The sequence below is a fragment of the Leopardus geoffroyi genome, chromosome X, assembly GCF_018350155.1.
Source record: "Leopardus geoffroyi isolate Oge1 chromosome X, O.geoffroyi_Oge1_pat1.0, whole genome shotgun sequence".
NCBI classification, from domain to species: Eukaryota; Metazoa; Chordata; class Mammalia; order Carnivora; family Felidae; genus Leopardus; species Leopardus geoffroyi.
Window position 1 is genome coordinate 88,990,206 of NC_059343.1, and position 26,748 is coordinate 89,016,953.

The 26,748-nt window shown below is 40.4% G+C and overlaps 1 protein-coding gene across 6 annotated transcripts in view; it reads left to right on the plus strand.

Annotated features, from left to right (window-relative positions):
• MID2 (midline 2) overlaps positions 1–26,748 on the plus strand; it is a 134,275-nt gene that overhangs the window by 86,572 nt on the left and 20,955 nt on the right. For all 6 annotated transcript variants that reach the window (XM_045473113.1, XM_045473116.1, XM_045473118.1 and 3 more), the window contains exons 4-5: positions 18,362–18,469; positions 20,103–20,251. In XM_045473113.1, coding sequence (XP_045329069.1) covers positions 18,362–18,469; positions 20,103–20,251 — 257 coding nt within the window. The remainder of the gene's footprint in view (positions 1–18,361; positions 18,470–20,102; positions 20,252–26,748) is intronic.

A 26,748-nucleotide genomic window follows, 5' to 3' on the forward strand; every position in this document is an offset into this window, starting at 1 on the left:
CTCTAACTAAAGTACTTTGTGGAGTGCAGACCTAGATGTGGATCCTCAAACAAGGAGGTTTGCCAGCCCTTGAGCCCAGTTTGCCCAGGCCCAAGCAAGGAGCTGCATCACAGTCCCACCCACTTTGGGGAGTGTCTTCCAGCCCTATCTGACCAGAAGGGCTGGTGAAAACTTCCAGAGGCAGTGCAGCCCAGTGGCACTTGAGCAGAGAGACCAGCGGGCAGAGCTGATCACCCCTAGGGCAAAGCCAGTCCTGGTGAAGCCTTCTGTATATAAAGGCAGGGAGATTGATTTCTAGCTAAGGCTGAGGGTAGCTCCTGTCTCATCCAAACCAGAGAGACCAGGAAATTGACAGTGGCCTAGAGCAGTCTCTCCCCATCCCACCCAGGCAAGGGAGCTAAGACATAGCCCCACCCACTGTGAAGGCTGTCTTCTGGCCCCATCTAACTGGAAGGTCTGGAAACAACTCCTGAAAGCTGTGCAGTCCAGCGGCACTCAAGCCGAAAGGCAAGTGGGCAGAACTGAGAGTTTTCAGAAAAAAGCCAGCGGCCCTGTTCGGTCAGGGAACTTGGGTTGTGGGTTGGCTTGAGTTAAGACAACAAAGAGCTTTACTGGCTTTAGAGCTGCTTCTCCTGCTGTGCCCAGTCAGGAAATCTGATTCATAGCCCTGCTTATCACTGAATAAAATCTTCAGATTGTCTAACCAGGGAACCTAACCAGAGGACATGGGAAGCTGCATAGTCCATTCAACAGCCCTGTGTATAGTGGCACTTAAATAGAGAGCACAGCCTGTGGGTCCCCCCTTCTGAAGAGCAAATTGATAAAACCATGATTACTGACCCTAAAAAATGGGGATCTATAACTGTCAGTGCATTTGGAATAATCCTGTTAAGGAAGTTTAGTGAACTACAAGAAAACACAGACAGCTAAATGAAATTAGGAAAACAATGCATGACCAAAATGAGAATTTTGATGAGGAAATAGCAACCATCAATAAAACACAAACAGATGGGATGCCTGGGTGGCTCAGTCGGTTAAGTGTCCGACTTCAGCTCAGGTCATGATCTCACAGCTCATGAGTTCGAGCACCGCATCAGACTCTGTGCTGACAGCTCAGAGCCTGGAGCCCACTTCGGATTCTGTGTCTCCCTATCTCTCTCTCCCTCCTCTGCTCATGCTCTATCTCCTTCTCTCTCTCTTAAAAATAAATAAACATTAAAAAAAATTAAAAAAAAAAACACAAACAGGGGTACCTGTGTGGCTCAGTTGGTTAAGCATCTGACTTGAGCTCAGATCATGATCTCATGGTTCATGAGTTCAAGCCCTGCATCGGACTCTCTGCTGTTAGTGTGGAGTCTGCTTCAGATCCTCTGTCTCCCCCTCTCTCTGCTCCTCCCCTACTCGGGCTCACATGCTCTCTCTCTCTCTCTCTCCTTCTCTCTCTCTCTCTCTCTCTCAACAATAAGCATTAAAAAACACAAACAAACAGAAGTCTTAAAATTGAAAAATACCGTAACTGAACTGAAGAATCCAACAGAGAGTTTCAAAAGTAGGCTTGACCATGTAGAAGAAAGAATCAGGTGACCTGGAGGATAAGACATTGCAAATTACCCAGTCAGAGGAGAAAAGAAAGAAGAATGAAAAAGTGAGGAAAGCCTGTGGGAATTATGGGACAAAATGAAAAGAAAATATTCACATTATGGGAATTCCAGAAGGAGAAAAGAAAGAGAAAAGTATATTTAAAGCAATAATGAAAATGTCCCAAACCTGGGGAGATAAATGGACATCCCCTATGAGGCCCAAACGATCCCAAACAGGTTGAATCCAAGACATATAATTAAATTGTCAAAAGTCAAAAGAAAGAATTTTAAAAGCAGCAAGAGAAAAGAGAGATGCTACATACAAGGGAACCCCCAAAAGATTGGTGGATTTCTCAACAGAAATTTTCAGGCTAGGAGAGAATGGGATGACATATTTAAAATATTGGAAAAAATAACCACAAATTCTATACCCAGCAAAGCTGTTCTTCAGAAACAAAGAAGGGATAAAGGCTTTCTCAAACAAACAAAAGCTGAGGGAGTTTATTACCACCAGACCTGCCTTACATGAAATGCTAACAGCAATTCTTTGACTGGAAGTAAAACTATGCTAATTAATATCATAAAAACATAAAAAGGTAGTATAAATCTCACCGGTAATGGTAGATATATAGTCATAGATTCTGCAGTACGGTACTAGTAGTGTATAATGTACTTACAACTCTAGTTTAGAAGTTAGAAGAAAGAACATAGGAAAAATAACCATAAATACATTAATCTGTTATTAGTTACATGATCTCAAAAACATGTAAATTGTGGGGCACCTGGGTGGCTCAGTCAGTTGAGTGTCTGACTCTTTATTTTGGCTCAGGTGATGATCTCACAGTTTCGTGAGTTTGAGTCCCCTGTCGGGCTCTGCACTGACAGAGTGGAGCCTGCTTGAGATTCTCCCTCTCTCTGCCCCTCCCCTGCTAACCCTATCTCTGTCTCTCTCAAAAAAAGTAAATAAACTTAAAAAAATACACATAAATGGCAACAGCAGTAACCTAAAATGTGAGGGGGAGGAGAAGGAAAAGTGTGAAGTTTATGAATTTTATTGAAGTTAAATTTTTATCATTTTAATATAAGGCATTACAAATTTAAGATATTTTATGTAAACCTCATGTTAACCACAAGGGAAAATCTTGTAGTAATTACACAAGAGAACACTGTAAAGAGGTCAGAGAATGCTGATATTAAAATACACCAAATACAACAACAAAAAAGTGCAGGATAAGAAACAAAGAAAAAGAGATCTGTGAAACAACCAGAAAACAATTTTTAAAATGGCAATAATAAGTCCTTATCTATCTATACTTATTTGAAATGTAAATGGATTAAATTATTCAGTTAAAAGACAAAAAAAAGGCTGAATGGATTAAAAAAAAAAACATTGAAAACTGCTGACTACAAGAGACTCACTTTAGCCTTAAAGACACACATAGACTGAGAGTGAAGGGATGGAAAAAGACATTTCAAAAAAAAAAAAAAGCAAGAGTAGCTATAATTATATCAGACAAAATAGACTTTAAACTAAAAATGGTAAAAAGAGACAAAGAAGGTCATTATGTAATGATAAAGAGATCCATACATCAAGAAGATATAACACTTATAAATATTTGTCCAACACTAGAGCACATAAATATATAAAGCAAAGACTAACAGAGCTAAAAGAAGAAATTAACAGTAATACAATAATAGTTGGGGACTCTAATGCCCCACTTTCAACAATGGATACATTGTTCAGAGAATCAATAAGGAAACTGCAGATTTGAACAACACTATAGACCAAATGGACCTAATAGACATATACAGAACATTCTGTTCAACAACAGCAGAATACACATTCTTCTCAAGTGTGCATGGAACATTTTTTGGATAGACCATATATATGTTAGGCCACAAAACAATTCTTAGAAAATTCAAGAAGATTGAAATACTGGGTATCTTCTCTAACCATGATGGCATGAAACTAGAAATCAATAAAAAGAAGAAAACTGGAAAATTCATGAACACATGGAAATTAAACAACACTCTCCTGAACAACCAATGGGTCAAAGAAGAAATTAAAGGGGAAATAAAACATTTCTTGAGACAAACAAAAATGGAAATAAAACATACCAAAACTTATAGGATGCAGTAAAAACAGTTCTAAGAGGGAAGTTCATAGCAATAAATGCCTACATTTAAAAAGCAAGAAAAATCCCAAATAATGAACCTGACTCTACACCTTGAAGAACTAGAAAATGAAGAACAAACTGAGCCCAAAGTTAGCAGAAGAAAGGAAATAATAAAGATAAAAGCATAAGGCGCCTGGGTGGCGCAGTCGGTTGAGCATCCGACTTCAGCCAGGTCACGATCTTGCGGTCCGTGAGTTCGAGCCCCGCGTCGGGCTCTGGGCTGATGGCTCAGAGCCTGGAGCCTGTTTCTGATTCTGTGTCTCCCTCTCTCTCTGCCCCTCCCCTGTTCATGCTCTGTCTCTCTCTGTCCCAAAAATAAATAAACGTTGAAAAAAAAAATTAAAAAAAAAAAAAAAGATAAAAGCATAAGTCAATGAAATAGAGAACAGAACAACAATAGAAAAGGTTAACCAAACTAAGAGTTTGTTCTTGGAATAGAGAAACAAAATCAACAAATCTTTAGCTAGACTAACCAAGGAAAAAAGAGAAAGGACCCAAATCATCAAGATTATAAATGAAAAAAGAGACATTACCTAACTGACACTACAGAAATTCAAAGGATCCTAAGAGCCTAGTATGAACAATTATATGCCAACAAATTGGATAACTTAGAAGAGATGAAGAAAATTTTAGAAACAATTTACCAAGACTGAATCAAGAAGAAATGGAAAATCTGATAGACCAATTACTAGTAATGAGATTGAAACAATAATTTAAAATCTAACAAAGGACCAGATGACTTCACTGGTGAATTTTACCAAATACTTAAAGAAGGATTAATGCCTATTCTCAAATTCTTCCAAAAGTTTCAAGAGGAGAGAACACTCCCAAACTCTTTTTATGAGGCCAGCATTATACCAAAACCAGAAAAGGGCACTACCAGAAAAGAAAACTACAAGCAAATATCCCTGATTAATATAGATGCAAAATTCTTTTTTTAAATTTTTTTAGCACTTATTTATTTTTTGAGAGAGAGTGAGTGGGGAAGGGGCAGAGAGAGGGAGTCACAGAATCCAAAGCAGGCTCCAGGCTCTGAGCTGTCAGCACAGAGCCCAATGCAGAGCTTGAACTCACAAACCGCAAGATCATGTCCTGAGCTGAAGTCAGATGCTTAACTGATTGAGCCACCCAGGTGCCCCTAGATGCAAAATTCTTAATAAAATACTATCAAACCAAATTCAGCAGCACATGAAAGGGGTCATACACCATGATCAAGTGGTATTTACCCATGAGATGTAAGGATAGTTCAACATTTGCAAAGTAATCAATGTGATGCATCACATTAATAGAATGAAAGAAAGGAATTACATGATCATCTCAATAGATGCAGAAAAAGCATTTGACAGAATTGAACTTCCATTCATTATAAAAACTCTTAACAAATTAGGCATAGAAGGAACATATCTCAGCCTAATAAAGGCTATATATAACAAGACCACAGCTAACATCATACCCAGTAGTGAAAGTTTGAAAGCTTTTCCTTTAAGATCAGGACCAAGACAAGGGTGCCCACTCTCAGCACTCTTATGCAACATAGTACTAGAACTCCTAGCTGGAGCAATCAGGCAAGAAAAAGAAAAGATATAAGAATTGGAAAAGAAGTAAAATTGAAATAACATGAGTTTATATATAGAAAATCCTAAAGTCTTAACCAAAAAACTGTTAGATATAATCAATGAATTCAGTAAAGTTTCAGGATACAAAATTAACATAAATATCAGTGACATTTCTATACATTAACAATGAATTTTCTAAAAAAGAAATAAATTGATGCCTTTTACAATAGCGTCAAGAACAAGAAAATCCTTAGGAACAAATTTAAGGAAAAAGATCTCTACTCTGAAAACTACAAGACATTAATGAAAGAAATGGAAGAAAACAAATGAATTAAAAAGTATCCCATGTTTGTGGATTAGAAGAATTAATATTGTTAAATTGTCAATACTACCAAAAGCCATGTATATATTCAATGCAATTTCTATCAAGATTCCAATGGCATTTTTTTTTTACCAAAGTAGGAAAAACACAAGAGACCCTGAATAGCCAAAGAAATTCCGAGAAAGAAAAAGAAAATAGGAGGCATCACACATTCTGATTTGAAGCTATACTATAAAGTCATAGTCATCAAAACAGTATGGTACTAGCATAAAAATACACAATGGAACAGAATTGAGAGCCCAGATATAAATCCAAGTATATACAATTAACTAATATGTGACAAGAGAACCAAGAATACTCAATGGAGAAAAGACTGTGTTTTCAACAAACGGTGCTGAGATAATTGGTATTCACATGTAAAAGAATGGAGCTGGACCCTATCTTATACCACTCATAAAAATTAACTCCAAATAGATTAAAGACTTAAATGTAAGTCCTGAAAGCATGAAACTCCTAGAAGAAAACATAGGAATAAAGTTCCTTGATAGGTATATTTATGACTTGTTTTGGGATATGACACCTAAAGCACAAGCAACAAAATCAAAAATAAACAAGTGGGACTGCATAAAACTAAAAAGGTCTACATAGCAAAACAAACCATCAACAAAGTGAAAAAACAGCCTACAGAATGGAAAAAAAATATTTGCAAACCATGTATCTTATGAGGCATTAACATCCAAAATACATAAATAACTCCTATAACCCCATAGCAGAACTCCTATAACCCCAAATAGCCCAATTAGAAAATGGGCAAAGGACCTGAATAGACATTCCTCCAAAGAAGATATACAAAAGGTCAGCAGGTACGTGAAAAGATGCCCAGCATCATTAGTAATTAGGGAAATATACATTAAGACCACAGTGAGATATCACCTCATGACTATTAGAAAAACCACCATCAAAAAGGTAACAAATGCTGGCATGGATGTGGAGTAGAGGGGAGCCCTTGTGTATAGCCCTTGTGTATAATCCCAATAGGTGGGATTATAAATTGGTGTAGCCACTATGCAAAACAGTATGGAGGATCCTCAAAAAATTAAAAGTAGAACTACCATATGATCCAGATATATTCAGGAAATAGGGGAATGAAAACCCTAACTCAAAAAGATAATCTGCACCCCCATGTTCATAGCAGCATTATTTCCAATAGCCAAGACATGGAAACAACCTAAGTGCCCATCAATGTATGAATGGATAAAGAAGTTGTGGTATATAATACAATAGAATATTATTCAGCCATAAAAACCAAGGAAATCCTGCCATTTGTGACAACACAGATGGACCTTGAAGGCATTATGCTAGTGAAATAAGTTAGAGAAAAACAAACACTATATAATCTCACAAATGGAATTTTAAAAAAAACCCAAAATGGAGCATCTGGGTGGCTCAATTAAGCCTCCTACTTCAGCTCAGGTCATGATCTCACGGTTTGTGGGTTCGAGCCCTGTGTTGGGCTCTGTGCTGACAGCTTGGAGACTGCTTGGGATTCTCTCCCTCTCCCTTAGCCCCTCCCCCATTAGTGTTTTCTCTCTCTCTAAAAATAAATAAACTTAAAATAAAACCCCAAACTTCCAGAAAAAGAGATCAGAATTGTGGTTACCAGAGACAGGGGGTGAGGGCAGTAGAAATTGGAGGAAGGTGGTCAAAATGTACACGCTTCCAGTTATAAATAAGTACTAAGAATGTGATGTACAACATGATGACTAGAGCTAACACTGCTGTATGATGTATAGGAAAGTAAAGAGAGTAAATCCTATGAATTTTCATTACAAGAAGACAATTTTTTCCTTTTCTTGTTATTCTATCTAAATGAAAACATGGATGTTAGCTGAACCTATTGGGATAATTACATATATTTTACAATATATGTAAATCAAAACATCGTGCTGGTATGCCTTAAACTTCTACAGTGATGTATGTCAATTATTTATTAATAAAATTGGAAAAAGTAGACTAAGGTATAGAGTGGGGTGTGAGATGAGATGCCACTTGAGCATCTGGATACATATTAGTCATAACTCCGAAAAATACATAGATGTTGGTTCATCAGGCCTGCTTAAAACATAGTTATAACTTCAGAAAACCATATAAATGTTGGTTCATCAGATCTGTCTAAAACATTATGGGACTTCTAGAGTTTTATTTCTTTCTTTTATTCTTTTAAATTTTGAAATAAGTTTTAACTTCACATAGAAGTTGCTAAAATAATATGGAGAGTTCCCACAAAGGATTCACCTACCCTTCCCCATTGTTAACATTTACATAATCGCATAACTACCATAACCAGGAAAGGATCACTGGTGTAATATTCTACCAAGCAAACTACAGACCTCATTCAAATTTCACCTGGGTTTACATGCCCTCAACGTTGTGGCGGCAGGGGAGGGCTCATAATGCTGTGAACTTTATCACATGTATAGAGTTGTGTAATCACCATCATACTTAGACCAACAGTTTCATCACCCCCAAGAAACTAATTTGTGCTACCTTTTTATAGTCACATTTGCCCCCCTGGCAACCCCTGATCTGTTCTTCTTCACTATAATTTCTGGAATGTTATGTACATGGAAACATGAAGTGTATAACATAGTATGATCCGCTTATGTCACTAATCAAAATGCCCCTGAGATCCATTCAAGTTGTTGTGTGTATCAATAGTTTTTCAATTTTTTTTTATTGCCAGTGTTCTACAATTTGTTTATACATGCCCCCACTGGAATGTATAAATGCTGGAAGAGCATTTCAGCTTTTTCCAGTTTTTGGCTCATACTTATAAAGGTGTTATGGGGATACCTGGGTGGCTCATTTGGTTAAGCATCTGACTCTATCTCAGCCCAGGTCTTGATCTCAGGGTCGTGAGTTCAAGCCTGCACTGGGTTCCATGCTGGGTGTGAAGCTTACTTAAAAACTAAAAACAAATAATAATAAAATAAGGTGTTAATGAACTTTCATGTGCTTTTTTCTGTAGACATAAGTGTTCATATTTCTATGGTGGAATCTATAGTTTTAGGTCTTCAGAGTAGTTTAGAAGCAAGTGCTGTGCTTCACAGAGTGAAAAGAACACGAAAGATATGGCTTCAGCCTTGCTCTGTCATTGATCGGTAGAATGATATTAGGTAAGCCCTTCTCTCTAGGACTCAAATTTCTATCTGTAGAGTGAGGGGCTAGGAACCTATGATTTATTCAGTCTTTTCCATATCTAACAATTCTGTGGTTCTGAAGAGATAAAAAGGAGGTTTCTACCTTATTTCATAGAGGACTTCTAGCTTCTAGCTGTACAAGTAGCATACCAGGTACAAGCCTAGATTATTCCTGTCTCACTTGTTTCCTTGCATGTTCTAAACAGTTCCCTTGTGTGGAAAGAGAATATGGGTTTGAAAGTAACTAATCTTAGAAGTTATTTTAATATTTATTTTTGAGAGAGAGAGAGAGTGTGTGTCAGCGGGGTAGAGGCAGAGCAAGAGAGAGCAAGAGAGAGCGAGAGCGAGTGAGAGAGAGAGAGAAACAGAATCTGAAGCAGTCTCCAGGTTCCAAGCTGTCAGCACAGAGCCTGACGTGGCGCTCTAACTCAAGAACCGTGAGATCATGACCTGAGCTGAAGTCAGATGCTTAACCGACTGAGCCACCCAGGTGCTGCAGAAAGTAACTAACCTTAATACTACAAAGGCTTGGAGGTCTGATACCTGAGGAGAAAGGCCTTTAAAACTAACACAGAATTGCCACATGGCACAGGGTCATTCCTATGTCATGTATATGGAACAAACTCCTTCTGTTGCTAGTATTGTTGTTAGTTACACTCAGAGTAAAATAAACACGGAATTTGTACATGTGTGTCCATATGTATGTGTGTGCATGATGCATATTTTCTAAATGTTTCATTGTATACATTTTTATCCTATATATTTTTTCAAAAGTCAGGAAGTAATTCTACAAAATATTTGCAATGCTTACGTCTAAAGAATGTGATTATGTTGGGAGCCAATTCTGAGATGAAAAGAACTATGTGAGCATAGTCTCTCTGTCTCTGCCTCTCTCTCTCTCTCTCACATACACATATGGACACACACACACACACACACACACACACACACACAATGGTTAGATCGTGGACAAGAGACAGACTACCTGGGTGTAAATCCCGGCTCTGCCGTGTGCTAGTTGTATGATCTTGGGCAAGTCACATAACCTCTATGTTTTGCACTTTCTTCTGTAGAATGGCAATGATAATAATGCCAACTTCAGAGGGTTAATAGGATACATAAATGAGTTAAAATATATGAAGCAATTTGAACAGTGCCTGTTGCATTGCAGGAAATGTGTCTGCCAGTCACTGTCTGTCTGTCAAGAGGCCTCCCATAGCATGGATCCCTGAGTGCAACATATTAGGATTCTTACACTTCTGGAAATGGCCTGGCTGCCACCTCCCCCCAATGTACACTCCGTTTCTAACTTCAATAGTCCCACCCCCCACCCACCTTTACCGCTATAAACCCCTCACCCACTCCTCTGCCAAAAAAATTAACTTGGGCACTGAGGCAGAAGGTTGCTTAACTCTGCCTCAGTAATTTTTTTTCCTCCTAAGCTGTAGCTACTCCAGCACAGGGGACTAAAAATCCTATTAATAATTTTGCATATCCACCAGAACTTTAAGTGATCACCCTCCCCCCAAACCTAAAGAAACAGATAAAATCCATTTGAAAAACAGACCTATTTCATTTTTCCTATTTTTATGTAAAGCTGTCAGGACCATCTTTGAAATATTGTGTTGTTTTGCTTTAGAAAACAAGAAAAGATGGTCTTGTCTTCTTCCTTTTATACTTTTGAACCTTCCTGATACAAGGGCTCTAGGGTGGTGGTGGTGGTGGTTGTGTGTGTGTGTGTGTGTGTGTGTGTGTGTGCATGCGCGTGTGTGAGTGTGTGTGATATTGACCTAGTGTGATCTGGATTAATAGCTTAGGGTGCCTGGGTAGCTCAGTCTCTTAAGCGTCCAACTCTTGGTTTTGGTGCAGGTCATGATCTCAGTTTCATGAGTTAAAGCCCTATGGCTGACTCTGAGCTGGCAGTGTGGAGCCTGCTTGGGATTCTCTCTCTCTCTCTCTCTCTCTCTCTCTCTCTCTCCCCCCCCCCCTCTGTCTCTGTCCCATTCCCACTTATGCTGTCTCTGTCTCTCTCAAAAGTAAATAAATCAATTTTAAAAGGCACCTTAGCTTAGATGCTGCCATCATAGGTGCCATATCTGCTTCATAAACATTGTGGCCTCTTATTTTTTCCCATGTTTATTGAGATGTAATTGACATATAATATTGCGAAAATTTAAGATGTATGATGTGATGATTTGATATACATGTAGATTACAAAATGATTACCACAATAAAGTTAGTTAACACATTCACCACCTCTCATAGTTGTCTTTTAGTCTGTGTGGTGAGAGCATTAAGGATCTATTCTCTTAGCAGTTTTCAAGCATACAATACAGTCTTGTTAACTATAATCAGGGAATCTAATAAAGCTGAACTCCTAGAAACAGAGAACATTGCATTTTCTGGAATGCATCATTTTAAGAGAGTAATGAATTCTTTGCAGCACAGTAAGGTGACAAAGCTGTTCATAACAACTCCTTGATAATCCATCAGACGGCCAATGTACCTCTCACTCTTCCTTCTCATTTCCTTTGCACAGACGTGACTTTGCAGACTGAAGGCAGCCCGCCTCAGCCACTTTTCTCTGATGTTGTGGAGTCTGAGAAGGTGGGGTTGGTGGTCACCTGAGCTGCCCTGGGCGATAATGGGGAGTGAGAAATTTGCTGTGCCTTCCCACTTCCTTGAGTACTGTGCCTGCCTTTCCTCTCCACTTTGTTCTCAATTAATGTGTTAGCTAACGATGGTTAAGATGTTGCTACAGTCTTAAGATCCTGAAATTTTATCCAGGTACACCTGAAGGCTCAGAATGACAGCGCAGCTCTCCATAATATATCTGCAACCTCCGTTTCTAGCCTTATTTCCCTCCCTTGCACCTGTCAGGCTGATCTGCTTTATCCAAACATCCTCTACGTTCCCGCCTGTGCTTTTGTTCATGCTATTCATATCCTTCTCTTGGCCTAGAATTCTCTCTTTAAACCTCATTTCTGTGAGCCCAAGTCTTGCTCATCCTTCAGGACCAGCTCAGCTACATGAAACCTTCTCTAATCCCCTGATTGTCCTTTGCCACAGGCAAACTTCGTTTTCTCTTCTCTGTGCCCTTGAAGAGCTTTGTTTGTATTCTGCTATATTGCTTGTTCTGCTCTTCCTTGAATTGTAATTAGTTTGATTCACACTCATCTTCTCCACTAGACTGTAAGTACCTTGAAGGCAGAAGCTGAAGTCTTTTGCATCATTCTGTCCCACACGGGAACCCACATAGTGTCTTGTACACAGTGTGGGCCCTCAATAAATGTTTGCTGATAAAAACTTCCCCCAACGATCTTATTGCTGGCATTTCAAAATCTTCTTGTGGGGAGATCTATTTGGGCAGAAGATTTCAGGGAATGAACTAGGATGGCATTGACTGTAGAGTGGAGGACCCTGAGATGAAGATGCCAACCCAGTGTGCTATTACCACATAAATGAATTTCACCTGAATCTGGGTATAGGGCTCATCACTACTTCATACATGCTGTTCCACCTGAACAGGAAATCCCAGCTCCTTCTGAACTCTTGTGCAGTGGTCCACATGACTGATGGATGTGACTGAGCTGAGGAGAGTGTGTGAGTGAGGAAGTTTCTCATGAGGATGGGTGGAGGGAAGGCTGATGCACTTTGAACCCAAGAATAAAAGACCTATAGAACAAGCGTGTGGGAGATGGCCCAAGAAAACTATCAAATAAGCTCGCTGAAAGAAACTCAGGGTAAAAAAGTCTACTCCATTTACATTTCAATACAAAATAGAAACAATTGCCAAAATAACTTTTTGTGCCCTCTTTTAAGCCTTTGCAACGTGTGGCTTTTGTGAACTCCCACATATTTATTTCCTTGTAGTGACCAGCATTAGAGTCCTTCTAATGGGACATGTGTGTTTGTGTCAGGGAAGGGTGGAGATTGGGGAAGACTAGGTCTGACTGTGGGTTTAATCTGTGGGCTGGGAGGTAGGAAGGAACTTTGGGAAACAGTAGATGGGCAGTTGGATAAAAACGTGCAAGTCAAATTCTTGCTGCCTTTTGGAAGAAAGAAAAGAGCACAGAGCAGGAAGCAGACCTGGTGACCTAATAGGGAGGCCTGTGTTCCCTAGGGCTTGGGCCTTAGAAGACTCCTGCTGAGAGTCGGTCTTAAACATCAGAAATTCCTCCATGCCCCTGCAAAAATTGCCCTTTTTGGGGGGTGGAGAGATTTATACAAGCAGGTTTCCAAGATTACTCTAATGGTGTTTTCAGGGAGGATAGATTTTTCCACAGATGAAAAGCCTGTCAAACCCACTAACCCAAACCAAAGAGCAAAGGCCAAATAAAGATGTAGAATCTCCCATCAAAAGACCAGCCTGCCAGTCCACCAACCAACCAAAAGTGCTTATTAAGATAAGCCTGGTTGTTTTCAACTAAGGGTTAATAAACAAGTGAAATATGCCAGTGCATTTTCAAGGAAAACTGCAGACAGGGAAAATACCAGGGCTTTCAAGTACTTTCCAAGCAATTTGAGATGTTTTATTCACATCATGAAGACAGTTTTACCCTGGAGTATTTCCTGTTCGGAAAATATTCAAGGAACCTGCTCTTTTGGGCTGCTTCTTGACATGGAAAAATTTTAATGTCACTGCTTTACCTTTCGTTTGGGATTTTGCCTCTTCAGCCAAATTTCTGCTACCTGTGCCTGGCTGTTTTATTTTGCCCACTGCAACTGTCCAAACCGCACCCTAGCTCCCTCACTTCAATCTACATTTTCTGTACAAAATGTGTTTACCATAGTACATTTTCTAATGTTTGTCATTCTTATTCTGATTTTTCATTTTACTAAGTCAATCAGTAAATGTTGTGTGTAAGGCATTGTGCCTGTTACAGCAGGAGAAACAAAGTGACATAAAAACTTTCCTCAAGGAACTTGCTGTCTAATTGAAGTTTTGCAAGCGAGGGAGTGCTTCTCATATTTGACCTTTCCTTTCGATTCCTGTTACCCTCTTTGGCTAGACCCTGTTCACATCAAAATCATTTCCTAAATTGCTCCCCCAGCTTACCATTACCCCCAATCAAATCAATCCCAGGTCATCTTTTTTAAGAAAAAGTTAACTTGATGGTTGCCAGAGGAGGGGATGGGGGGTATAGACAAAATGGGTGAAAGGGAGTGCTGGGGGGGGGGTACAGGCTTCCAGTTATGGAATGGATAAGTCACAGAGGATGAAAGGTACAGCATAGGGAATATAGTCAATGATATCGTAATAGTGTTGAATGGTGATGGACAGTAGCGACACTTATGGTGAGCACAGCATGACATATAGAGTTGTTGAATCACTGTGTTGTACACCTGAAACTAATGTAACATTGTGTGCCCACTATACTTCAATTTAAAAATGTATATATTTTTATTTTTATTTTTTTAAGTTTATTTTGAGAGGGAGAGAGGGAGAGAGTTTGTGTACATGCATGCAGGAAAGGGGCAAAGAGAGAGGGAGAGAGAATCCCAAGCAGGCTCTGCACTGTCAACACAGTGCCTGATGCAGGGCTCAATCCCATGAACCAGGAGATCATGACCTGAGCTGAAATCAAGAGTCAGACGCTTAACCCACTGAGCCACCCAGGAACTCCCCCCAAAATATACGTATTTTAAAAAGTCATTCTCTCACCATCCTACCCTCCTCCCCCCAAACATATTTTTCAAAGATACCATGTTGTCTAATGAATAAGGTTCAATTTTGTTATCTTGGCTCAAGATTTCTCTCCTTTTTACCTTTAAAATCTAAGTCCTATCCATCTTTAAGTCTCAAGTCCCACTGTATTCAGGCATCTTTTCTACACTTCCCCTGAGAGCAATCTTTCCCTTCAATTTCTGTAGATAATATTCTACATCACTCATTGGTATGCTACCTTAACTTGTTTGTTTTATATGCATGTGGCTTTTCCCTGTTCAGATTGCAAATTTATTGGGCCACCTGGGTGGCTCAATCGGTTGAATGTCCAATTTCGGCTCATGGCCTTAATCTCACAGTTTGTGAGTTCAAGCCCTGCATCGGGCTTGCTGCTGTCACCCTGTCAGTGCACAGCCCACTTCATATCCTCTGTCTCCCTCTCTCTCTGGCCCTTCCCCACTTGCACTCTCTCTCTCAGAAAAAAAAAAAAAAAACATTAAATATTGCAAGTTTATTGAACGCAGGGCCTGAATGTAATGTATTACACACAAAAGATGCTTCATACATGTTTGATGATGAAGATGGTGATGATTTTTCCTGATTTCAGGGTATGTATAGGATGGGTTATGAGGGTGGGTGGCAAAGGAAAGATCCTGAAGGTGGGGAATGAATTATTAAAGCTTTTACAGTAACAGTCCAAAAGGGTGATAAGGGCTTCAGCTTATTGATTCCTTGGCTCAGAGCCTCATTAGTATTGCCAGAATAAATTCAGTGAGTTTGAAAAGAAAAGAAAGAGTAGGACTTTGGTACTGCTGTGAATTTATGTGGGGGCTGAGAGAGAAGTAGAAGTCAGAAGTAAGCCAACCTGAGTAACTCCAGTAATGATAATAGCATTAGCAAAAATGAAAGAAAGAAAAAGAAAGAAAGAAAGAAAGAAAGAAAGAAAGAAAGAAAGAGAAAATAAATCAGAGGTGGAAGCCAGATGTAGAGGGAAGATGATGAGTTTGTTTTTAGACATACTGAATTTAGGGTAACTTAAGTAACCAAGTAGACATGTCTAGCAAGCAGTGAGCTACTCCCTACCCCCATTCAATTCAATACAACAAATATTTACTGGACATCTACTGTATGCCAGTCACTATGTTAGAGATGCAGTCAGATAAGACACTATCCCTGGCCTCCAGAACTTATGTTTGAGTGGGGATGACAGACTAACAAATTCCTACAGTATAAGGTAGTAAATGGTATAATTGAATTATATATACAGTGCTATGGTAGTATAAATAGGGGATGCATTTGGTCCAAGCAGATGAGAAAAAGTTACAGAAGTGATGATTTTGGAGCAAGGCCTGGAAATATCAGTGGATGTTTGTTCAATAAACCAATAGGGAAATGAATTTCCAAGTGAATGAAGTCTCGAGGAAAGGCACAGGGTGTGTGGCACCTAGGGGAGCAACAAGTGATCTGGAGTGACTAAAGAGAATGGGATAACAGAATAAAGATGGGGGCACCTGCGTGGCTCAGTTGGTTAAGCGTCCGACTTCGGCACAGGTCATGATCTCGTAGCTTGTGGGTTCGAGTCCCTCATCAGGCTCTGTGCGGACAGCTCAGGGCCTGGAGCCTGCTTCAGATTCTGTGTCTCCCTCTCTCTCTGCCCTTCCCCTGCTCTCTCTCTCTCTCTCTCTCTCTCTCTGTCTCTCAAAAACAAATATTAAAATAATTTTTTTTTAAAAGATGGATGGAGCAAAAGAGGTGATGGTTGTCAGAAAATGGACAGGAATTTTGTTACATTAGCCTGGGGAGGCAGTCTAGTGTGATGGTTTGAAAGGTATGGACTATAGTGTCAGACTGCCTGGGTCCAAATCCCATCTCTGCCACTTACTAGGTGTGTGGCCTGGAGTGAGTCACTGAGTATCTCTGTTCTCAGTTTTCCCATCTATGAAATGTGGCTGCTGGTACCTGCCTCAGAGGATTGTTTTGATGATTGAGAGAGCAAGTGTATGTAAACTGATTGAGGTAGTGCCTAGCATATATTGAGTGTTATGTTGGCCCAAGGGCTAAATTATAAAGAAACAAGGCACTACACCATTGTGTCCTACATCATCAGCAGGTTCAAAAGGAAATTATAAATGGGAACTAAAGTTGACAGATACTCTAAGCACGGATCCAGGGCGCACTAGATGAATCTCCTGTTCTCACATGAGTGGGAGTTTCTTGCAAGGGTGACATATCTGCCTTGGAAATGTAGATCCAATTTAGGGAAGGGGTGAGGAGTCTGAGAAAAAAAATTACAATGGCCGGAGTGGGACTGTTTATTCCCAATACATGGAAGCTCTCATTATGGCATTCCCTCTGGAAAGTGGAAATAAAATGAAATAAGGTTGAAATACCACCAGCGTATTTTATTTCAGTTAAGTAAGCAACCAAAAATTGGCCAGTGGGGACCTTCGAGGGCAAGAGAGGAGGCAGCAGGGTCCAGCGACAGGCATTTTGCCAGGTTTGGAGTAGGTAAAGGATCCTTGAGTAGACTCTTGGAATGATTGTGTTTCCCTGTGTGATTGCTCTGTGTGCTGCTCACATGGAACTGAGCTTCGTCCACCCAGCCAGCCAGGCCAGGGGTTTCACTTGACAGAACTCGGTCTGAATTCTGGTGTTACCAATGACTAGCAAGTTACTCACGTTGCCCAAGCTTCAGTTTCTCCATCTGTGGAATGGGAATAAAGGTGGCTCCTATATTATAAAGTGCTTATGATAATTACACGAAATAATGCATCTATAAAGCATGGGAACATTAGGTGCTTAAATGACATAAGTCCGTTCCCCTTCCTTTGCTTTTCCACTTGGGCAACCCAGAGATGCCCGCTCTCAGTTCAGCCCTGCTGGGCACTTCCTATCATCTCATGTTAATAGTAGTAGAGATGGGAGAAAGGAGAAATCAGGATACAGAAAGACAATGAAAAACGGTGGCTTTTCTTTTTTACAACCCCACTCTGACTTTGCAGTGGAGATATTTTGATGTAGCCAGTATTCCAAAATAGAAGAGGTATTCAGATACTGGACAGCCTAAGGTGAGAGGTATCTACTAACACATGATGGCAACGATGTGAAAATATAGCTACACATGCATTTCTCTGATGTGAAGTTGTAGCTGCACAGTCATATGTTTTAAATTTTTTTTCTTTTTAATGTTTATTTATTTTTGAAGGAGAGACAGAGCAAGAGCAGAGGAGGGGCAGAGAGAGAGGGAAACACAGAACCTGAAGCATGCTCCTGGCTCTGAGTTGTCAGCACAGAGCTTGATGCAGGGCTCGAACCCACGAACTGTGAGATCGTGACCTGAACCAAAGCTGGACACTTAACCAACTGAGCCACCCAGGCACCCCTCATTCATACATTTTAGAATTAGAAGGGAACAAGGAAAATCGAAACCATTGTTTTAGGAGGGTAGAAATCAATTGTTGCGATGTTATCTCAATATTATTGTGCCTGTGGAGAGGGATCCTCTTTTCCTGACATACTTAAATCTCCTTACCATCTTTTCAAAAGAACAGCAGGAGAACAGGGTGCTGGAGTAAAGGGAGTTGCACAGTGGGAATAACATGCCCCCATCTCATCTGTCCTTCTGCCCAGCCTTCCATTAACCATCATGATCTACCAGAGGCTGGAGAGTTTCCTATCTGTGGTGCTTCAATGCCCTTGCATCATTAATATCATCATCTCTACCCTTCTTCTAGGACTGGATCTTATGAGGGAGGTATGGAAGAAGTTGTGCATGCTTAGCTGTCAATCCGAACCTTTGAGAGGCAGCAGGGGACAAAGGCAGCAATCACTGTGTAATATTCTGGACTTTCTTGGCAGGTGAATACTGCTATGCATGAGGCAAAACTTATGGAAGAATGTGACGAGTTGGTAGAGATCATCCAGCAGAGGAAGCAAATGATTGCTGTCAAAATCAAAGAGACCAAGGTAATGCACAGCCGCTTCAGTGAGGCCAAGGCAGAGTTGACTTTACAAATGTCAGAGTTTCCTCCTGATGATTCCAGGGTGAACATGGATCGCAAAAATAAGAAGAAAGGAGGTGGTAGGGAGGGAGGCAAAGAAGAAGCAATGTTTGATTTCGTGCGATGAATCCAGTAAAAATGATGGCAGTTCTGGGGTGTTAGAAATGTTCTATATCTTGGCCAGGTTGGTGGTTACATGGGTGTTTGTATATACAAAAAAAAATCATTGAGTTTTACACTTCAGAGGTGGGTGCTTTACTGAATGTGTTATAAGTCAACCTGAAAAGAAAAAAGAAAAAAAGTAATGGTGGAAATGAGGGTCAGAATTATGGAAGGACCAGGCATGCTAATATAAGGACTTTGGGCTTAATCTAAAAGGCATTGGGAAACCATTTTAGTTCCTTAGGAAGGGAGAAGACTGATCAATATGGCAGAGGTATGCAGAATAGATCAGAACAGGATGATACTGAAGTCAGAGAAGCAAGTTAAGAGGCTTATGGAGTGTTTCTTTTTTAACTTCTTAACGTTTATTTATTTTTGAGACAGAGTGTGAGTGGGGGAGGGGCAGAGAGAGAGGGAGACACAGAATCCGAAGCAGGCTCCTGGCTCTGAGCTGTCAGTGCAGAGCCTGACATGGGGCTTGAACTCATAGACCGTGAGATCATGACCTGAGCTGTAGTCAGATGCTTAACCAACTAGCCACCCAGGCACCCCATGGAATGGTTTTTGGTATGAGTTGATGAAGACCTAAACCAGGGAAGCACCAGCACAAATGGAAAGGAAGAACATAACAGGCACTACTAGAAAGGAAATGATGAGAATCATTAACTGATTAGCTACAAAGATGAAGGGGAAAGAGAAGACATTCAGGTTTTTAGCTTGGAAATTGAAGAAGCACGGTCAAGGTCAGGTGTGAGCCTCCGTGCATCTCTATGGTTTTAGGCTTATTGGTCTGCCGGTCAGTGTAGTGATTATAATAAGTTCATGTGTATACAATGTGAGGAGTTATGAGAGTCTGGAGTGATAATCAGTACTTTGTGCCATGCTTGATGGTTGGGTCCAGCTAACACAGGAGTTGAAATTTCTGTGACCCCAGGCCTGTGAACACACAGGTATGCATACAGATACATAGAGAAATACATACACAGAAATGTAGATACTCATAAAGAACAAAGAGTTACTTTTTATTAAACTCGTATGTGAAAAGCTATTGACAATAAAATGTAAACAGTGATGATCTCTGGGTGCTGGGGTTTCTTTTTATACTTTTATTATTTTCACAATATTCTATGGTGAGCATGCATTGCTTTTATAATCAGAAAAATTAATGTTACCAATAAAAAGGTGGAGGCCGATGATCTACAGTATATGACTGGGTGTATATGCAATGTGGGTAAGTGGGCTGGAGGTGGGAGGAGGGGCTGGCAAGACAGACGTAGAGGGTAGGGTGAGGAGGTGAGTGGTAAATACAGGGACCTTGGGACATCAGTAGGCCTTATTTTTAGAATCACCGCAGCAAATCTCCTTTGTGTTGTTTTATAGTTTTTAATTAAGCCCTGGATATTTAATCTCATTTTTCTTTGGCTCATTCCTTGAAGGTAATGAAGCTGAGAAAGTTGGCACAGCAGGTTGCTAATTGCCGCCAGTGTCTTGAACGGTCAACAGTCCTCATCAACCAAGCTGAACATATCCTGAAAGAAAATGACCAGGCACGGTTTCTCCAGTCTGCAAAAAATATCGCTGAGAGGTGAGTTCCTTCTCTTTTTACGTGCCTGCTCTTATGAACAGGGGGCAGCTTGAAGTCCCTTAATTCCGTTCAGGCATGTATGTATGTAGCAGCCACCATCAGATAGGTACGAAGCCTCAGTGGTTCATTGCCCTGTGGATTTCTGGCACCCTTTTCTCTGTGTAGCTCATCTGTTCCTCTAGTGTCCAGCCAGTCATGGCCCCTTGCTGTGCCCTAGCTCTTCGTGGCCCACTCCGTGCTAGAGCTTTCCATGTTGATGTTAGCGTAGGGCCAGAGAAATATTTGGCCACAGAGATAGGTGTGTGCTCTTCCTAAATCATTGTGTGGTTCTCATTGCTTTCATTTAGTTATCCATCACACAGATCCTTTAGAGCAGTAATTCTTAGGCTTTTATTTTAATCAATGGCTCCTTCGACAGAGTGATGAATGTCATGAGCCCTCTACCTGAGGAAAAAAATGCATAGTAGATATATACACACAGAATCTTGCATACAATTTCAGAAAACTCATGAATCCTTAGCAGGCCATCTATACACCATTTGCAAAGAATCTGAAGATGAAAGTGAAACATTGCTCAGTACAATCACCAAGGCTTCGAGGGGCTGCAGGGGCTCATTAGGCAAATCTGACTTCCTTCTATCTCTCTCTCTCATTTACTGGAGACTTTGGCTCTGGGTTCACAGTATTCCTTTCTGTTGCTTCTGCCATCGTTCTGGGTGCCATTGGCGGCATCCACATCTAATGCCAGCTGACATTGGCAGCTGACCACATCTAATACTCTAGCCATCTAATCTCCTGGCTCCTTGCCATCCCATCCTCCAGTGACCCTCACCTCTGCTCCCCTTCATCCACCTACTTCCATGGCTCACATGCTGAACCTCACCATCACTCAGAATAAACTAAAACATCCCACCTTCTAACTACAACCTCTGTACTTACGGTTGTTTGTTTTTCTTCCAGTACATCCATTCTTCAACTTCATTGGGACCTCTAAGGCCTGACTCCTATCTACCAGCTACCTATTGTCTTCACTTCTTTCTTTGGCCTATTTAGGGTCTATGATTTCTCATTTCAGCTATTCACTCTCTTTTCTGTGTACCCAGTTCCCTTGCCCCACTGTCTTTTTATCCCACCAACCTGGTAAGACCCCCAACCATGAAGCAGCCCAGCTCTTCTCACCTTTTCCATGCCTATGTTTGAGTTGCAGAACCCTCGGGGAGAAAACTCAATAATCAAAGAGGTTGGTACTGCTGCATCGCAAATTTATGGCTTCTAATCTCCCCTGGGCCCTCGGTACTGACCTGAAATCCTTCTGTGTTGCTTTGGTCAGCTTTCTTTCTGCTTTGTCTCCATAATGGCCATTTCAAATTTTCTGTGTTCAACTCAAAGTTCTGACCCTGCCACCTTCCTGCTCATGCTCAGCAGATGACTTTACATCCTATTTTTATAGAGAGAGTGGTAGGTAAGAAATGACAAATTCCTCAGCTTCTCAAGCCAAGCTGGGGGGCACACCTACATCCACATCCATGAGTTCCCCCTCCCTTTTGATTATAATAGAAGACATGTGCTTTGTGCCACATGCTTCCTTTTTACCATAGTTTCTTTTTTTTTTTTTTTTTTTTTTTTTTTTTAATTTTTTTAACGTTTATTTATTTTTGGGACAGAGAGAGACAGAGCATGAACGGGGGAGGGGCAGAGAGAGAGGGAGACACAGAATCGGAAACAGGCTCCAGGCTCTGAGCCATCAGCCCAGAGCCCGACGCGGGGCTCGAACTCACAGACTGCGAGATCGTGACCTGGCTGAAGTCGGACGCTTAACCGACTGCGCCACCCAGGCGCCCCGCATAGTTTCAATTTCTACCTTTCTCTAGTTGACTTCACATGGACTTTTAAAAATCCACTCATGTCTCTCCTATCTAAAACATTCCTCTACCTCCTACCTACTCTAGCCATTGCCTTATCTCTTTCTTTCCCTCATGACAAACTCCTTTTTTAATGTTTATTTTTGAGAGAGAGCGGGAGAGAGAGAGAGAGAGAGAGAGACATCAGGTACACATGACAGGGAGGGGCAGAGAGAGGGAAGGACAGAGGATATGAAGTGGGCTCTGCATTGATATCAATGAGCCTGATGTGGGGCTCAAACTCACAAACTGTGAGATCATGACCTGAGCCAAGGTTAGACACTCAACCGACTGAGCCACCCAGGTGCCCCCTTTATGGCAAAATTCTGGAAGGTCTTTCCATTTCCTCACCTCTGATTTATGCTTCTTAAACATTTATTTATGTACTTATTTACTTTTTAATGTTTATTTTTAGGAGAGAGAGAGTGTGTGATCAGGGAAGGGGAAGATAGACAGGGAGACACAGAATCCGAAGCAGGCTCCAGGCTCCGAGCTGTCAGCACAGAGCCCAACGCGGGGCTCAAACCCACGAGCCGCGAGATCATGACCTGAGCCAAAGTTGGACGCTTAACCAACTGAGCCATCCAGGCGTCCCTCTTCTTAAACATTTAAAAGTTATTTATATTCAAGTAATACTTGCACATAGTTAAAAAGTCAAATATTACTAACATTCATATTGCAAAAAAATAACAATCTTCTCCTCACTCCCAATTTCTGCTCTCCAATAATAATATTGAACATTTACTTTGTGTTGGGCATTATTCTAAGGCCTTATAAGTATTAACTCATCTAATCCTTATAAAAACCTCATGAGATAAACACTATTATTATGCCCATTTTAGAAGTGAGAGAATGAGGCTCAGAGAGGTTATATGACTTGCCTAAAATCACCCAGCTAGTAAGGGATAGAGGCAGGATTCAAACCCAGGAAGTCTACACTTTTCCAACAAAGCCAAGCAATTTCAACTCTATTAGGTATTTCTTTTTTTTAAAGTTTATTTATTTTGAGACAAAGAGAGAGAGAACAAGCAGGGGAGGAGCAGAGAGTGAGGGAGAAAGAGAATCCCAAGCAGCCTTGGTGCTGCTAGCTCAGAGCTCGATGTGGGGCTCTATCTCATGAACCATGAGATCAAGACGTGAGCCAAAATCAAGAGTCAGATGCTTAACCAACTGAGCCACCTAGGCGCCCTTCCATTAGGTATTTCTGTTGGCATTACCTTTACATTTCTAAATAGCATCATTATATTGCTATTTTCTTCAAATTTAGACATTAACAATTGACTTCTACAAATCTGGAAATTTTTCAGCCATCATTTCTTCAAGTATTTTTTTATGCTGCCTTCTTCTCTTATGCAGATTCCAATTACATGTATATTAGGCTGCTTGAAGTAGTTATCAGCTCACTGATGTGTTGTTCATATTTTAGCCATTTTTTTCCTCTGTGTATTTCATTTATTTCTAATGATATGTCTTGGAATTCACTAACCTTTTCTTCTGTAATGCCTAATCTGCCATTTATCTCTCTAGTGTATTTTTCATCTCAGATATTATTGTTTTCATCTGCAGAAGTTCGGTTTGGGTCTTTGTTTATCATCCATATCTCTACTTAACATATTTAGCCTTTCCTCTAGCTTTTGAACATATGGAACAACACTAATTCAAAAAGATATATGCACCCCTATGTTTATTGCATTATTTACAATAGCCAAGCTATAGAAGCAACATGACTGTCCATTGATAGATGAACGGATGAAGATGTGGTACACACACACACACACACACACACACACACACACACACGATGGAATATTACACAGCCATAGAAAGGATGAGATCTTGCCATTTGTGACAACATGAATGGACCTCGAGGGTTTAATGCTAAGTGAAATAATTCAGACTGAGAAAGACAAATACCATGTGATTTCACTCATATATGGAATCTAAAAAAAACCAAAACAAATGAATAAACAAACAAAAAGCAGAATGAAACCTATAAATATGGATAACAAACTGATGGTTGCCAAGGGAAAATGGGTGGGAGATGGACAAAATGAGTGAGGGGGAATAGGAGATACAGGCTTCCAGTTATGGAATGAATGAGTCATGAGAATAAAAGGCACAGTATAGGGCATATAAGTCAAAGATATTGTAATAGGGTTGAATGGTGACAGATGGTAGCAACACTTGTGGTGAGCACAGCATAACGTATAGACTTGTCAAATCACTATGTTGTATACCTCAGACTAATGTAATGTTTTGTGTCAGCTGTACTCAAAATCATTAAATCAAAATCATTAAAATCAAAACATAGACAAAACATGGAATACAGTTATCATAACTGTTACAATATCTAGTTCTAACATCTGTGTCAGTTCTAGGTCAGTTTCAATTGATTGCTTTGTCTCCTCATTATGGGTTGTATTTTCTTCCTTTTCCTATCTGATAATTTTTTTTTAATTTTTTTTTCAACGTTTATTTATTTTTGAGACAGAGAGAGACAGAGCATGAACGGGGGAGGGGCAGAGAGAGAGGGAGACACAGAATCGGAAACAGGCTCCAGGCTCTGAGCCATCAGCCCAGAGCCTGACGCGGGGCTCGAACTCACGGACCGCGAGATCGTGACCTGGCTGAAGTCAGACGCCCAACCGACTGCGCCACCCAGGCGCCCCCCTATCTGATAATTTTTGACTGGAGGTCAGACATTATGAATTTTATTAGGTGCCATATATTATACTTCTATAAATATTCTTTTTTAATTTTTAAGAATCTTTTAATGTTTATTTATTTTTTGAGAGAGACAGAGACAGAGAGTGAGCAAGGGAGGGGCAGAGACAGGGAGACACAGAATCTGAAGCAGGCTCCAGGCTCTGAACTGTCAGCACAGAGCCCAATGCGGGGCTCAAACCTATGAACTGTGAGATCATGACCTCAGCTGAAGTTGGATGCTTTACCGACCAAGCCACCCAGGCGCCCCTCTATAAATGTTCTTAAGCTTTGTTCTAGGACACAGTTAAGTCACTTGAAAATAGCTTGATCCCTTGGGTCTTGCTTTTAAGATTTGTTCATTGGAATCAGAGCAGTGTTTAGTCTAAGGAGAATTTTTCCACACTAGTGAGGCAAGATGTTTCTGAGTACTCTGACGAGTGCACCATGCATCATGAGATTTTCCAGCCTGGCTGTTGGGAACAGACACCATTCCTGGCCTGTTGTAAGCACCAAGGATTGTTCCCTTTCATCTTTTTATTTTTTTTTATTTTTTTTTTATTTTTTTTTTTTGGTGCTGTTTCCTTGGCCTTGGGCAGTTTCCTCATGTGCATGTGTCAATTAGCATTTTGTTGAATACTTAAAGGGGAACCTTCAGAAGGTCTCCAGAATTCTCTCTGTGCAGCATTCTCCTCTCTGGTACTCTGCCCTGTAAACTCCAGCTAACTTAGTCTCCCGAACTCTCTGTGTTCTTTTTTTTAAAAATTTTTTAACGTTTATTTTCAAGAGAGAGAGACAGAGAAAGAGAGAGACAGAGAGACACACACAGAATCCAAAGCAGGCTGTAGGCTCTGAGCTGTCAGCAGAGAGCCCAACACGGGGCTTGAACCAGTGAACCATGAGATCATGACCTAAGCCAAAGTTGGACACTTAACCGGCAGAGCCACACAGGCACCCCTCAGTGTTCTTAACTAGGGATTCCGTTAAGCTCTTCTGGATTTCCCCTTCATGTACCATTTTACCCTTTTAATATTGTTGGAACAATTTTTTCCCATAGTTTTCGAAGAAAGAGTACATGGGATGTAAATTTTTGAGACCTTTTTGTTTCAAAAATATTTAAAATTTATTATCACATTTTATAGGCTGGAAATAAGTTTCCCTTATAATTTTGAAGCCATAGCTCTGTTGTATCCTAATTTCCAGTGTTGGGTTGAGAAGTTCACTGCTATTTTGATTCCTGACCTTTAAGTATGATTTATATTTTAAAATATGAAGCTTTTAAGGTCTTATCTTTAACCCAGTTTTTCTGAAATTTCTCCAGGATATGCCTTGGTGTTGGTCTTTTATCCATCACTTTTGTTGGACATGAAATACTCTTTCCAATCTGAAGACTAGTGACTTTTCATTCTGGGAGATTTTCTTATATTATTCACTAATAATTTCCTCCCATTTATTTTCTCTCTTCTCTGTTTCTGGGACTCTAATTAGTCAGGTGTTGGACACTCTAGATTTTCTGCTTTAAAATCTTTTCTATTTTTAAAAAATGTTAATTTATTTATTTGAGAGAGAGAGCTAGAGAGAGAGCGAGAGAGAGCACACATGCATAAGTTGGGGAGGGGCAGAGAGAGTGGGAGACACAGAATTTGAAGCAGGCTCCAGGCTCCAAGCTATCAGCACAGAGCCTGATGTGGGGCTTGAATGCATAAACTGTGAGATCTTGACCTGAGCCAAAGTCAGACACTTAACCGACTGTGCCACCCAGGTGCCCCTTTTCTTTACTAATTTTTACAACATTGTCTTCTTGTTCTATTATCTAAGATGTTTCCTTAATTTTTCATCCAATTCTTCTATTAAAATTTTAACTTCAGGGGCTCCTGGGTGGCTCAGTCGGTT